Here is a 14,781-nt window from a genome sequence, read left to right on the forward strand (position 1 = left end):
ATGTGAGGGAAGAGAAAGGAAGAGTCCAGGATCAGGCAGGCACAAATACGGAAGGAGGCCCAGCTCTACCCCATCCTGACAAAACATCTGAATAAGCAGGAAGAAAGAAATATTCAATGGTTGGAAAGATCTCAAAAGTACATAAGATTAGTAACATAAATGATCACAGAAACTTTTCCCCACATCGTTGAAATAGAAGTAAAACAAAAACAGCCCAGAAGTATTTACTGGGCTTCACCTGTGGGTCAGGCACAGATGTAAGTAGTGAATGAACAATGGTGAGTAAGAATGGCCAAACTTGAGCTCAAGACTACAGTTTCCCTGGTAAAAACACCTTCTATTAACACCCAAGTTATCAATGCCTCAACCTCCTCCCCTTACACGCATATAAGCATGCACAGTTTTATGCCAAGTCTATGAGGCAAGTTTTACTTTTAGTGTAACTGTAAAAGAGACTTGTCATTCCTGCTACTGAATGTGAATCCTGTAGCAACTAGCAGTGGATCACTACCCCGTAGCTATGGATCACTATCCATCGAAGACTTTGAGAAGTGACACGCTCAGCAAGAGTGGAGACTGCACTGAGCACACAACTCAAAGCTTAAATCCAGGGTATTAGGAGCAGTGAGAACTAGGAACATGATTTTAGGAAGATTACTCCAACAGTAAAGCAGAAATGACACTTCAGTCCACATCCAAAGAACAGAAAGAAGGAGCAGAGGGGGGTACTTTGAGGGGACCAAAATGAACAAATGGACAAAAGGAAAACCAAATGCAACACAGGTTTAATGCTAAGTAGTAAAATAGAAAAGCTTGTTAAACTGTCACACATTTATGAAATCCCAAAATAAGCTAAGTCCAGCAATGTGTAATGGAGATGATTCCCAACACTGAATGTAAATAACCTCTCAGAGACTTGTTTTTGCATTAGCTGCTAAGAGAAAAAGAGACACTTGACAGAAATAGAGTAGGGAGAAAATACAAAATAAACTAGGGGTCATAGGAAATGCGAACCGCCCAAGGTTATGTCCACAGGAAAATGACGAACAGAAGAGGCTACAAGAGAGTCATAAAGCCTGCACTGAGAGAAGAGACAAGAAAAGAGCAAAGAGAAGAAATAATTGGTTAAGGAAAAACCTAATATAATAAGGGGAGAAATGGGGGCATAAGAATGGAACAGGACCCTCTAAGTCATGGCATCAACAATTCTATTCAGTAGACGTTTTCTTGTTACGTACAAGGCTGAGTCTGTGCCCAATGCCAGGAAAAAATAAAAATGAAGATGAGGTCCATACTATCATTCAATATTTGCTGAGCAATTAAATTAAAATAAAATAACTTTTGCCCATCACCCTAAATTGCAAATTTTAAGATTTCATAATCAGAACATTTGTACAATTCATGAGTCACCTCAAATAGACTTCAAATGAAATAGGTTAAGTTATAAATTAATAGTACTTTTCCTTCATTAACTATGAGAGAACATTGGCTATGCACGATCATTAAGAACTATAAGAACATGATGTTAAACTTACCTCATAAATTAAATTATATGAGTATTCTTAGTATCTGAGCAACACTATTTTTTCCCTTTTTTTACCCTACAGGACCCTAGCTTCAACAAAAATTACTAAACACTATGGTTTGAAATAGTCTAACCTCTAGTCACGTACCCAGCCAGAAATGGCCTCACCTTTGTGACAATTGAATACTTCCTAACTTTTCACCACCTTCTTAGCAATCAGTATCTGTCTAAGATAAAAGGTAAATTTATGAAGAAATGTGTGGGTTTTTTTTTTAAAGATGATATACTATACTAAAGATGAATGGAAACTTTCATTTGAATTTCTATCATCATTACTATAAACTCTTCCTGAGAAACAATGGCTTAATCATTCAACATGGTAGTAAATTTGTAAATGCATTTGTTAGAAAAACATCTGCCATCCTTATTAAATACTACCTCAAGTTTTTCTGGAAGACACATTAAAGCACTACTGCTAAGCCGCAGGGAACACTAAATTCACCTTAAAAATAACTATCTATGACAAACAAATACTGACACTAAACTTATCCATCTCAATAAGAACAAGTTTTCCAATTCACACAGACTCTTCATTCACTCAAAATACATCTATTTAACAAACACCACATCCCATTGAATAGTGCCTGTTGCTTGTTTTGTACAAATTGTGATTTTTTTTAAAAAGAGAATTAATGACTCACATAAATTACAGAACCAACTTTAACTGGGCCTTATCTCCTGACCCAAGAGAGACAACATGTCTTGAGTCTGAAGTACATAACAAGATGAGTCGACCCCTTGAAAGCCCTCTCCTATTAGCTTCCAGATTTTGAAACACCAACCAAAAATAAAAAGAGGAGCAAGGGAAAAGGAAGAAAGAGAGGGAAAAGAAAAAGGAAGAGGAAGAATTCAGGAGGAAGAGGAAGAGGAGGATGAGAACAAGCACTTGTTTTCCCTCTAAACCAAACAGTTAAATTCATAGGAGATGGGGAAGGAATACAATTCCAAGGACCATCAGAGCAGGTCTTGCTAAAGAAAGCTCAAGATTCTCTTTAAAAGCCCCAGACCTAGATCAAGAATAGAGCCAAGGACTAGAAGGGGGCCCAAAGTTAAAATGCAAAGTGCTGAGAGGCTGACTCACAGGATGAGGTTCTAGGATTTCATCTGGAGACTTCCCTGAGTACACCAGGCACACACATGTGCATTATCTGGGGCTGGCAGGGACTCAGGATGGATGGTGGCATCAAAACCTCCTTCAGGGGGCTGTCTTTTCCCCCCTCTCTCTCTCTCTCCCCCTCCCCCCCCACCTCCTGCTTCTGTTTTTCTCTTTCACACTTGCTCATGGAAGAAATAAACCATTAAAAAAAAAAATGGAGTAGAGTCAACCACTAAAACCTAGATGTCTGAGAATAAAAACTCAAAGGGCCTCGGACTCTTTCAGGTAGCACTCTCCAGTTAAGCCAGAGGGTACTGGACTGACCCAGCACAGTGGACCTTGATAACTGACCTCTGCTTTCCCTGACCCTAGCTTCTGCCACACTCTTACCCACAGCCTGTTCCTGCCTGTATCTGATGAGCCTAGATCACTCATCAGCCAACTGCCTGCCTTGCTTCTTCTCCAACCTAGCCTAGATTAAAATTACCAGGTTATGCATGACCTTGACCACCACTCAGGGTGACTGGTTTCAGTCCCATTCCTGGTGGCTTGAAACTCATGCTGTCAGGTGCGACAGTATGCCCAAGATCCCAGAAAAGAATGGAGAAGGAATTGTGGCATGGCCATCCCCACTTGGGGGGTGGGGGGGATTTCTCACTTTCCCTATCACTCTCTCTCTCTCCAGCAAGTGCATGTGCTCTAAGGCAAAAAAACAAAACTACCAAAAAAAAAAAAAAATCCACTGAGGAAAGCAAGGAAATGTGCAGAACAAGATTCTGTCATGCGACATCTTCTACAGCATCTTGCTGTTTAATCCAAAGAAAAGATAAACTACTGGGGAGTCAACAGTTGACGCAGTGGTTAAGGCACTGAATGCTTTCACATGGCTGACCAAGGTTCAAGTCCTGGATCTGGTGGCTTGCTCACTTTCCCTCCCTCTCTCTCTGTGTCTCTCCTCATCCAATTAAAATGAATGGATAAATTTAAAAATTACAATAAATAATTCTTTAAAACAAAAAAAGATAAACTACTTAAATATGACCTTAACCTAGTAACCTTACTAGTGGAGGAAATAAAGACAAATAGAAAAGTTCACTTTACTTTAAAAGCAAATTGAAGGGAAAAAAAAAGAACAGAAACTGACCAAGTAGAGGTAACAAAGACATGTGCTAAGGACAGAAGGCAGTGCCAAATAGAATCAAGGAGGTAATAAAATTATCAATCAGAAGTTCTCCTGCTTCATGTAGAAAATTTTAAAACCACTTGCAAAATATGAGCTCTCCAGGCAGACCTATCTACAAGGAAAGCACCATCGATTTCTCATCTTCAAAGAGTTATCTAACGATCTTTACTTGGGACCAAAAAAAAAAAAAAAAGCAATTAAAGGGCAGCTATTGCTAAGTGGTAAAATCCCCTGATACTAAGTTCATTTTTAAAAGGAGAAGAAAAGTGTTCATTCACTCTTACTGATACATCTGATTCTGAAGATCTCTTCAACAACAATTCGGGGTAGAGGGAAATGATTGAGTTCTTTATTTCTTCTTTTTCCAGTTAGAACTGCTGATAATTCTGGACCATGGTACAACATTTTTAATCTTATTTTCAAAATAAAGTTACAAAAAATAGTCTCTCCTGGAAAGAACAAAACTGATTCTATCTTTAAAAAATACTCAAATGGTGAAATCAAAAGCAAAAGTGAGCAAGAAATTCAAAATCAGTTTTTTTGTGAACTATTTATATATTTTTAAATAGCACATTGAATTCTAGTTTAATTATATATAAAATAACTGAAAGTTAGCCAGTGAGGAGATCTGAAAAGAGTTAAGAATATATTTTTTTAAGAGAGATTTTAGCTATAGGGCACCTGTACTGGCTGGAAAGACAGAGAGACAGAAAGTGAGAAATCACCCTCTGGGGGGGAAGGCTATGCCACAGTCCCTTCTCCTCCATTCTCCTTGGGACTTGGGGCATGCATGCATACCTGGTCACCGGGAGTTTTAAGCCACCGGGTCCAGACTTGAACTGTAGTTGACTAAGTGGGTGTCCAGAGATGTAACCATTATGCCATCTGCTGGTCCTGAGCCAAGAATTTCTTAAAGAAATACTGTTAGGCATGTTCCAACACAGAGGTAAATGGAAAAAAATCATTAAGTGGGTATTATAATAATAGTATGCACCTCATAATAAAATATAATTCTTGTAAATCACTAAGCACAATGCCTGGTACATGATAAAGGTTTAATAAATATTCTTACTTTTTTAAACTCTTTTCTCTTAATGTTTATATATCATGTCTTTTTTAAAATATTCTTCACTTAATTTTACTTGTTATTATTATTTTTTAATTTGAAGAGAGAGAAAAAGAGAAAACAAGCCACCAGGTCCAACACTTGAATCTTGGTAGGCCATGCAATAATCCAGGTGCCTTAACCATCGCACCACCTATGAACCCCTGTATCTAGTGTTTTTACTACCAATGTAATCACAATTAACTACTCATCATCTTTCATTATTATCGATTGTGTATCATTTTTCCTGAATGACCTGATACTTAGAACTTTGAAGTTCAAGTTCCATGAAGACACATAAGATTCTGTATCTTTTATTTTGCAGAAGGACATATAAAAAATGAATCCCTATCAAGCATTTAACTTTTCTGTTTATGAAACTCTGACCACAAAAAAGCATTTTGGCATTCACTACTGAACAGTAAAATCTTTAATTTACAATGAAAGAGTATAACCATCAAGGCATGTATCTGTACGCAAGCAGAACACATGTCCTTCAAAAGGTGATTTTGCCTTTCATATGTCAAAAATATATATTCTATTTCATTCTTAAGATAGTAAAAAGAAGCATCCCTACTATGTTCTGCAAGCTTTATGTATATATAAATATAATGTTATATATATTTATATAAATATAGATTATCTATGAAGAATATATGCATATATTCTTCACTATATATAAAATATGCATGTGTACTATATGTATTCAATGCATTGATGTATGCACACACACACACACACACACACACACACACATTTGAAGAACTACCAGAAATATATAGATCCTGTTAGACAAATTTGAGAAATCTTTGAGCCCAGAACCATTGAATAACATCTAAATAATTTTTGATGGCCCCCTGTCATACTCAGTTCAGCAGAGTAGTTAAATGTGGTTATATAGTGTTTATACGTATTTTTTAATATAGCATATTAAACTCTGTTTCAATTATGTATAAAATATTTGCAAGTTAGCTAGGGAAGAGACCAGAGCAGGGTCAAAGTTTCTTAAAGAAACAATGTTTGGCATGTTCCAGGATAGAAGTAAATTGGAAATTATATATTAAATAAGTAGCAAAGATTACAAAAAGAGTATATTACGTTGATGATCACAGGCAGTACAGTGGGGCTGAAGTGTCTGCACTCAAATCTTCTGTAAGCTATCTGAAAATCTTTTGTGATTTTTTTCCAGATGATAAAAATTTACTGTCAAATGTGAATTTTGTGAGGCTGCAATGAGTTCACATACATCAAGTACCCAGAAGCCTATCTGGCACATCAAAAGTAAATACGGGGAACCAGCAGTTAGCGTAATGGCTATGTCGCTGGATTCCCACGTAGTCAACCGCGGTTCGTGTCCCGGACCCGGTGGCTTAAAACCCACGCCGGGCGCATGTGCGTGCGTGCCCAAGATCCCGAGAGGAGAATGGAGGAGAAGGGATTGCGGCGTGACCATCCCCCCTGGGGGGGTGATTTCTCGCTTTCTGTCTCTATGTCTCTCTCTGTCTGTCTGGGGAGCGCACGCGCCCGACAGTGAAACAACCTCTCCAAAAAAAAAAAAAAAAATAGAGAAAAAAAAAAAAAAGAAAAAAAAGAAAAGTAAATACGTAAGTTCATCTGTAGTATAACATATATAGTAACACTATGTTAAGTATGTTTCTTTTTCTCTGATTTCCTATTTTTTCTCTCTCCTCATTCCCCTGAAGGTTTCTTTTCTTTTTTTTTTTCTGCCCTCTGGTGCCCAACTTTTAGGAGCACCTTCTTCCGTTTTTGGGCTTACTCACTATAATAGTTCATAATAAATGTGGTCCCACCTTAGCCCCGCTGAAGGAGTCAAATACTACTGACTGACCTGCTCTCCGTGAGTCAGGGGGGGAAAAAAAGGCAGGCTTCTTTCCATGTACTTCCAAGAGGATCTTTAATTATTAAAAATGACAGCAGGGGGACCAGCAGTTAGCATAACGACTATGTTGCTGAACTCCCATGTAGCCAGTTGTGGTTTGAGTCCTGGACCTGGTGGCTTAAACTCACATCAGGTGCATGTGCGTGCGTGCCCAAGATCCCAAGAGGAGAATGGAGGAGAAGGGATTGTGGCGTGGCCATCCCTCCTGGGGGGTGATTTCTCGCTTTCTGTCTCTTTGTCTCTCTCTGTCTTTTTGGCAAGCGCACGTGCCCTGTAGCAAAAACCTCTCCAAAAGAAAAAAAAGAAAATGACAGCAGAACATTTGGCATTCTACAAAGTATGTGGAAACAAATAAAACTATAAAATATTTAATCAACCCATGGAAGAGTCATTCATAGTTTCCCACGTACCGTTGTAATAACGTGATGGAAGACTGATTCCTTTTGTGCAAAGTAAAATCAAAGATAAATCAAAAATCAAAGGCAGAATTTCAAAAATAACCCCCAAAATGATGATTTTATTCAGTAGTAACAAGCTCCTATAACTCTGAATTCTACTTCTTTTAACTACGGGTAAGAATCAAAGGTTAGTAGAAAACAATGCACTGTAAAATGTCTCCTTCCTATTTTTAGCAGTAGACCAAGGTTTTGATTGGTGGTAAAAACAGTATCAATACTGAGCTACTGAGTTTAATAGGTGCACTCTTAAAAAAAAAAAAAAAACCTGCTTGTGCCATCCTTGTGAATTATTTCCAACACTGTAATTCCTAGGAGCCCTTTTCTGCCAGGGAAGCAGTACTGCAGACAATTTATAATCAAGCTGACTCAGTGCTCCCAAATGAAACAGCACAATTTTAAGGACAGCTCATCCGTATTTAGGCAAATATATAAATATAGTCATAAATACACACCTACTGTTTGCCATACTACCACCAACTTGCATTTTTCCCAATTTTTACTGGTTATCAAAACTATGATCAATTGTAGATGTGTGTCTTTGGCAGGTATGTGAGGAGCTACAACACTTTCTAGGAAAAGAGATACTGAAAAGAAGTACTCACTGACAACAGACTTCTGACAAAAAAGAAATTCTGCTATTTGTAGAGAAACATAATCACTGGATGAAAAACGAACTACTGAAAATGTATACAACCAAATAAGTCATCAAATAATTTATCTCTGATGTGACGGTAAATCAGTGATGTTTGGTTGCCAAAAAGCAAGTAATAATAAAGGTGCCGATTCTAAAATAATAGCAATTACGTGACCATCAGTATCAAACCACAATAAGACTCAGTTATAATCTTACCCATTCAGGTGGCCAGTTAAAAATACGTTTTATACTTTAACCTGTAAACATACAATCCATTCAGCACAAATAAGTTCAAGACAAAAGAAAGACTGAGTGTCTTTAATATTTTAGTACTATGCGCTATTTTTCAGGACTGAAATTACTTCAGACTATGCAGACGACTTTGAGAATAACAAGGTTACCCCAAATCAAATATGATGACTTTGATTTTCACTTCTAGGACTTTATGGCATAATAAGCTTTTAGTATGGCTGATCATCCCACTTAGGCTAAAGATAAAGTATGTATTCTAGTAAGTGCTCATGCAGTAAAGAAATCTTTCATGGACTCATATCAACAGAATTATTTCACACCAATCAAATTGTCAGCATTTACACAAAATTAAAATGATAATTTCTTCTAAAATATAAGTTTCCTATTCCCATTTAGGCTTGAAAGCTGAAACAAATATATATTAAAAGTAAGGATACAATTTTCTTTTCTTTTTCATTCATGATAGAGCCCAAGCAAGAGAGAGAGAGAGAAGTACCCTTCACAGGACTTGGTCATGCTGTAATTCTCTTCCAAAGTCCTCTAGCTCACCAAGATCTGAAGCCAGAGTGGGCTAGAACTCAAACCATATCTGGCAAATGGCTTCCAGCTCTACAGCCCTGCAAACTACCAAATCCACGTCATAGAGATTGGGCCAAAAATTAAGAGGCTTTATATTATCACAGTTCTTGTGAGCTTCTTGAAACATTAAGTGTTACATGGAGGATTTCTTTACTTGGGATCACTTATTTGATCTTGCCAGGTGAAAAGAAATTCTCGAATTAGGTTAGATGATTTACAAGGTCTCTTCTATCTCTAGGGTTATTTGATTACATGTAGTTATGTAAATTGGTATAACATGTAACTATTGTTTGATTCCACTTATTTATACTCATGTGAAGTTTAGTAATGTGTAACTTACTTCTGAGAATGTGTTAAACTTAGGTAATTAGGGCACCATTTTGCATTCAATGGATGTCATAAATTCCTAAACAGTACTCAAGCTACCTGAGGGAGTTCATGTTATTTAACAAAGATACACATAGTATTTACTATAGGAAGAACACTGTCCTAAGCACTTTATAAATACGAACTCCTTTATACAACATTTTCAGTATATTTAGTAGCTAAGTTTTTTTTTGTTTTTTTTTTTTTTGGGGGGGGGGAGATTTTCACTGTAGGGCGCGTGCGCTCGCCAGACAGACAGAGAGAGACATAGAGACAGAAAGCGAGAAATCCCCCCCCAGGGGGGATGGTCACGCCGCAATCCCTTCTCCTCCATTCTCCTCTCGGGATCTTGGGCACGCACGCACACGCGCCTGGCGTGAGTTTTAAGCCACGGGGTCCGGGACACGAACCGCAGTCGACTACGTGGGAGTCCAGCGACATAGCCATTACGCTAACTGCTGGTTCCCTAGTAGCTAAGTTTTTATGAAGCCAAATGATGATGTCAACTGGCATTTACCAGTCAGTCAAAGTGAACAACCACATTCACAACCAATTTTACTCTGTAAAATTAAAACTATTCCTTTCTAACAATTTAGATGATCCCACAATAATATGAATCTGGTTGGTTAACTTTCCTTACTGAAATCCTTCGAGTGCCTTCAGGACTAAGTCCAAATTCTTCAACAAGTCATGGAGGGGTCACAGCACCTATTCCCTGCTTTCCTGTTTTGTACTCCATGAACTTTAACTGTCTGCAGTTGACAGAAACAAGACAACTCGCACGTGCCTATGTACTTACTATCTTTTTGGCTGGATACACTCCCTCCCCTTAATGTGGTCATTACCTAACTCACCATCAAAACAGCTCAGACAGGGCCTACCCCAACGAGCCCACCTTGACACTCAACCTGGACTAAGTACTGGCCCTCTCTGCCTCTACGGCACTCTAATCATTTCCAGAAAATCATAAGGAAGGGCGAAGTATAATTACTTGTTCATTCATTAATCATTCCACTCATTTTTTAACTCCTTAAAGGCTATAACTGTCTTTTATCTCTAAATCCCCAGAACACTGCACAAAAATATTGGTACTTAGTAGCAGCTCAAGTAAACAAATGCCCTTCAAATAAACAAATCAACAAAGGAGCATAAGGTTTGTGAACTCTGGGCTGAAGGAAAAAGAAAGTTGCTCAAAATATTTAAGGGTACCATAACATGCCATAAATTACATATAATTAATTACTAAATAAATAACAATGGCCATATAAAATCAACACGTTTCAGGTCCAGCAACAACTCTTAGGGAAATTAGACTTATAAGAAAATGCCTTAGTTTCTGAATTGTAAGAAAACTGGGCCTACAGCAACCAGGTCTTTAAATTTTTATTTATTTACTTATTTGCTGGAGGGAGCAAGAAAGACAGAGAGGGAGAAGATAAGTATCCCCCATGGGAAATGGTCACACAGCAATTCCTTCTCCTCCATTTCTCCCTTCTTTGGGGATTTTGGCCACACACGTGCACCACATGTTTCTCAAGTCACTGGTTCTGGGACACGACCCATGCAGCTGGCCATGTGGGATCCAAGTGTCTTAACCACAGGGCCATGGAGCCAGCCCATAGATCTTTAAACTCTAACAGCCAGCCTCAGTCCTAGTTGTCAATGACTCCCAAGTGTAGTTTAAGAAGCATAGTGAACACCAATGGCCTAGGTGATGTAGACATCCAGCCAGATACACTGTGTAGAAATTACCATGTGCCAGCATTGAGATACTGTCATTCCTTCTTTCTCTAAAATGTTTATATATCTCTTCTGCAAAAGAGACAGAGACAGAGGCACTCCCACCAGGGTTCTTACATTTTGAAGTAAGACCCCCAGGTCTCAGCCAGCCCAGATACATGTGTACCCAGCATTCTCCAGGAGGTCCCAGGACACCCCAGGACTTTTCACACGTGGGTCCAGTTGCATTACTGCTATGCTACTGTCTAGCGCCTGAAGTAAGTTCTTAGAATAATTACTCTGGTGACAAGACAGAATTGTTACCTTCACTTCTGACTTGAATTCTAATGTATTCAGGAAGTTTAACCTAAATCCTACCAAACATTCATACCTTGCTAAATGCCAGTCATTTCTTCCAACTGTAAGGCAGACTGCTATAGGAAGTAGAAGCTGCACAGTCCCCAGGAATTTTCTCCCAGCAGAGAAGCCTACAAACCACAACTGCAGAAGTGGTGCTCAACAATGAAAATAAAAGGACTTGCCTGTTCACCGAAAGTGGTAGTCTTTCACTAACACAGAGGAAGCAGAAAGTACCTGAGGACTACATTACAGCCTGAGGCAGAGACTTTGGGAGTTTCCAGGTTTGATCCTGTGGTTTCCTTTGTCCATAACTCTACTTCCTTTGCCTCTCTTCCTCTCTCAAAAAATTGTGACTTGTTTTAAAATAATAATAATGCCTATATCAGCACAATCCAGACCATAGGAAACACTACAGGATAAAAAACCCAATGGCTTCAACGAAAATTTCAAGGAAAAAACAGAATGGGGAGAGACCACACATTAAAAGAGAGGCTAAAGGGGCTGGCAGGTGGCGTGGTAGCTAAAGGCGCTGGATTCCCACATGGCCGACCACAGTTCAAGCCCCAGACCTGGCGGCATACTTTCTTTTTCTCTGTCTCTCTCTGGTCAAATTTAAAATAAGATAATAATAATGAATGGAATTAAATAAATACGTAATTTTTAAAAAGAGAGAGAGAGAGACTTTAAAAACAAACAAAATATGAATTGCAGTTTATAGACATTATTTACACCCTGGTTCAAACAATTCTAAATATATATAGGAACCAGCAGGTGGCGTAATGTTATATCACTGAACTCCCACATATTTGACTGCAGCTAGAGTCCTGACCTGGCAGCTTAAAACTCACGCCAGTGCGTGCATGCCCAAAATCTCGAGAGGAGAATGGAGGAGAAGGAATTGTGGTGTGGCCACCCCCATCCCCAAAAGGATGATGTCTCACTTTATGTCTCTCTATCTCTCTGGGTAGTGCCCGTGTCCTATAGCAAAAATCTCTCTTAAAAAAAATATATATAATATGTGCACACAAACATATATGTACATACCCCACACACGTATTTATGAGATAGTAGAAATTTGAAAAGATGAGTTATTTGATAGTATCAAGTAGCCATTCTTAATTTTTAAAAGTATGATAGAACTATGATACCCTTTAAAAGGTACCTTACTAACATTTTTTATGAATGAAATGATATGATTTATTTTGAAATAATACAGGAAGGAGAAGAACACAGGTAAGACACAGAAAAAAAAAAGATTGGCCTTGAGTTAATAAATGTTGCAAATGGGAGTTCATTATATTTTTCTGTCCACTTTGGGTGTGGGTGAAATTGTTTTGCTTTAGAGGAATTACTTATTTTATTTATAATTATTATTATTTTAATTATTATTTTAATCTGCAACTGGACTCATTAGAGAGAGGAGAGAGAGGGGAAAAGTAAGAAAGCAAGCTGCTAGGTCTGGGATTTGAACCACGGTCAACCATGTGGGAGTCCAGTGCCTTAATCACCATGCCACCTGCTGGCCCATATCTGAAATTGTTTATAATCAAAGATTGCAAAGAGGTGTGAGACTATTCCTCCATAGAAGTAATCTTAACTAACTGAAAAATAAGATAGGCAATCTATGTCCCCTGCTTCTTCAGTTTCTCTATGGAAACAGGTTAAAATGGAAAAGGAAATAGGCATTTACCAAACATTAATTCAAACAACAGGATCCTTCATTAGAGGGATAGCATATCAGATTTTCAACTATAATAATTCAACTTTCATAGATAGTACTATAGACCTTTCATTTCCTAATTTATATTAACAAAAAGTTTAATAAAACTAGCTACTTGGCTATAGATACAGATTTAAATACTGTTATTCTATCTTTACATATTTTATGCATATTGATAAGTTAGCTCAATTATTATATCATCAAAATAAATCTTAAATCATTGATAAATAAATGTATACTTGTCAAAACATTCAGCCTGCTTTTGCTTCAGCAAAATTTACAAATATGTTCTACTACTTGAAAAGGTCCTCTCTCGATATATACTTACAGGTGGGTGAGCAGGCTGTCAGGTTGATGTATACAAAGCAAAAAAAAGAAAAAAAAATGTACATGGTTCCAAAAACATTTATTGAAATTAGGCAGTAGTATGAAAATAACTCTCAGACATATCTGTGGATATATCTAACTACAGGTGCAATGCCAAACCAGATTTCTTAAATATAATTTAAACATGCTCAATAAACACCACAGCCCTAATTATACCAACGAGATTGCTCCCAGTGAACAAAGGTTTGGGGGACGCCTTTTAGAAGGTAGAGGTGAAGGGGCACATCTCTTGTGTTCACAAATCTGAGTAAGCTGAGGACCGCGATGTTTGGCTTATTTTTACAAGTTTGGGTTTCTTAGGGATGTCTAGCCTTGTTTTTTGCCAGTTTCCTGCCGTGCCAGTCTGGGGTTAAATCACTTACAAAGTCTTTTCTCTTTGAGGATTAAAATAACAACAATGATGATGCAAACCCTGCCCACTCTCCCTTTCCCACTAGGCAAGGCTTTTGCTTGGCAGAAGTGCGAGGGTCTCCGCCCCTCTGCTCAGGTTGCCGCACTGCCAGAGGCATCCGGCACAAACTCCTCTGCAGCAAAGCCCTGGGCCTGTGCTTCTTTTGACTCTTTTTTGTTCCTCCGGGGGTTTTTTTGCACAGGGAGCTCCAGGCTCGACTCGCATTCGGATTGCACTCATCTCACTGAAGACACCGCGTCTCCAGGGCAACGGAGAGCATATGCCGGGTCGCGGGCGGGCCTGGCCCAGCTGAGGACCACCCCCAGGCCTGCGCCTCTCACCTGCCGGCCTCTTTGGTCGCCCCGCACCCGCGTGTCCAACGCATCGTGGCGAGTTTCGTCTTCGCCACCGGAGCTGTAGATAAGGCGCAGTGGCACGATGCTCTGGCGCTCCAGGAAGCGGTTTTCGTTCCTCCTCTCCGTCAATGAGGCGTCTCCTCCAGGCAGGGAAGAATGGAGAGAAAAGGCGATAATAATGACCCTGACCCACGCTCTTCGGTCCCCCGGTCCCATGTTTCACCTACGAAAATTCCACTGCCTCCTCCCTGGAGGACCCCATCTGGGAAGGACGGAGGGACACCAGCCGGAGAGCCTTGGACCAGCTCATCTGAGAGCATCCATATCAGGGCCCAGAAGCAAGCACCCCTTTCCCACCATCCTCATTTCTCTTCTTCGTAAGAAAAACGGGTATTTGGACGAAAGCTTCCAAGTCATCCGCGCACCCCCGCACATATTTTTTTGCTCTACTTCTCACCACCCTTCAAAATAAATAAGTAAATAAAATCTCCCCGCGCGCTTGGGAAATGGGGGTGCCCCTTTTCAGTAAACCTAAGCGCTCCAAAGACTCCCAGAAAATGGTACGTCCCGAAGCCACAGAGGGTGGCGAACATACCTGCTCGTCCGCAACGCGCCAGGGGGCAGGTCCCCAAGGCGCAAAGCAGCAAGAAGGGCACGGACGCAGCCGCCACCGCCTGCATGATGCTGGCG

General features: G+C 39.3%; 1 protein-coding gene across 7 annotated transcripts in view; it reads right to left on the reverse strand.

The window, feature by feature from the left end:
• Window positions 1–14,772, reverse strand: part of ADAM22 (ADAM metallopeptidase domain 22) — a 267,499-nt gene extending 252,727 nt beyond the window's left edge. For 5 of the 7 annotated variants that reach the window (XM_006170480.2, XM_006170479.2, XM_006170478.2 and 2 more), the window contains exons 1-2: window positions 14,687–14,772; window positions 14,077–14,231 (exon numbers count right to left, since the gene is read on the reverse strand). In XM_006170480.2, the coding sequence (XP_006170542.1) occupies window positions 14,077–14,231; window positions 14,687–14,771 (240 nt within the window). In that variant the 5' untranslated portion in view covers window position 14,772. The remainder of the gene's footprint in view (window positions 1–14,076; window positions 14,232–14,686) is intronic. The other 2 variants (XM_027769081.1, XM_006170477.2) reach the window with 1 other exon arrangement.
• Between the last annotated feature and the right edge of the window lie 9 nt (window positions 14,773–14,781).

This window comes from Tupaia chinensis, unplaced genomic scaffold (genome assembly GCF_000334495.1).
Source record: "Tupaia chinensis unplaced genomic scaffold, TupChi_1.0 Scaffold148587_1, whole genome shotgun sequence".
Lineage (NCBI taxonomy): Eukaryota > Metazoa > Chordata > Mammalia > Scandentia > Tupaiidae > Tupaia > Tupaia belangeri.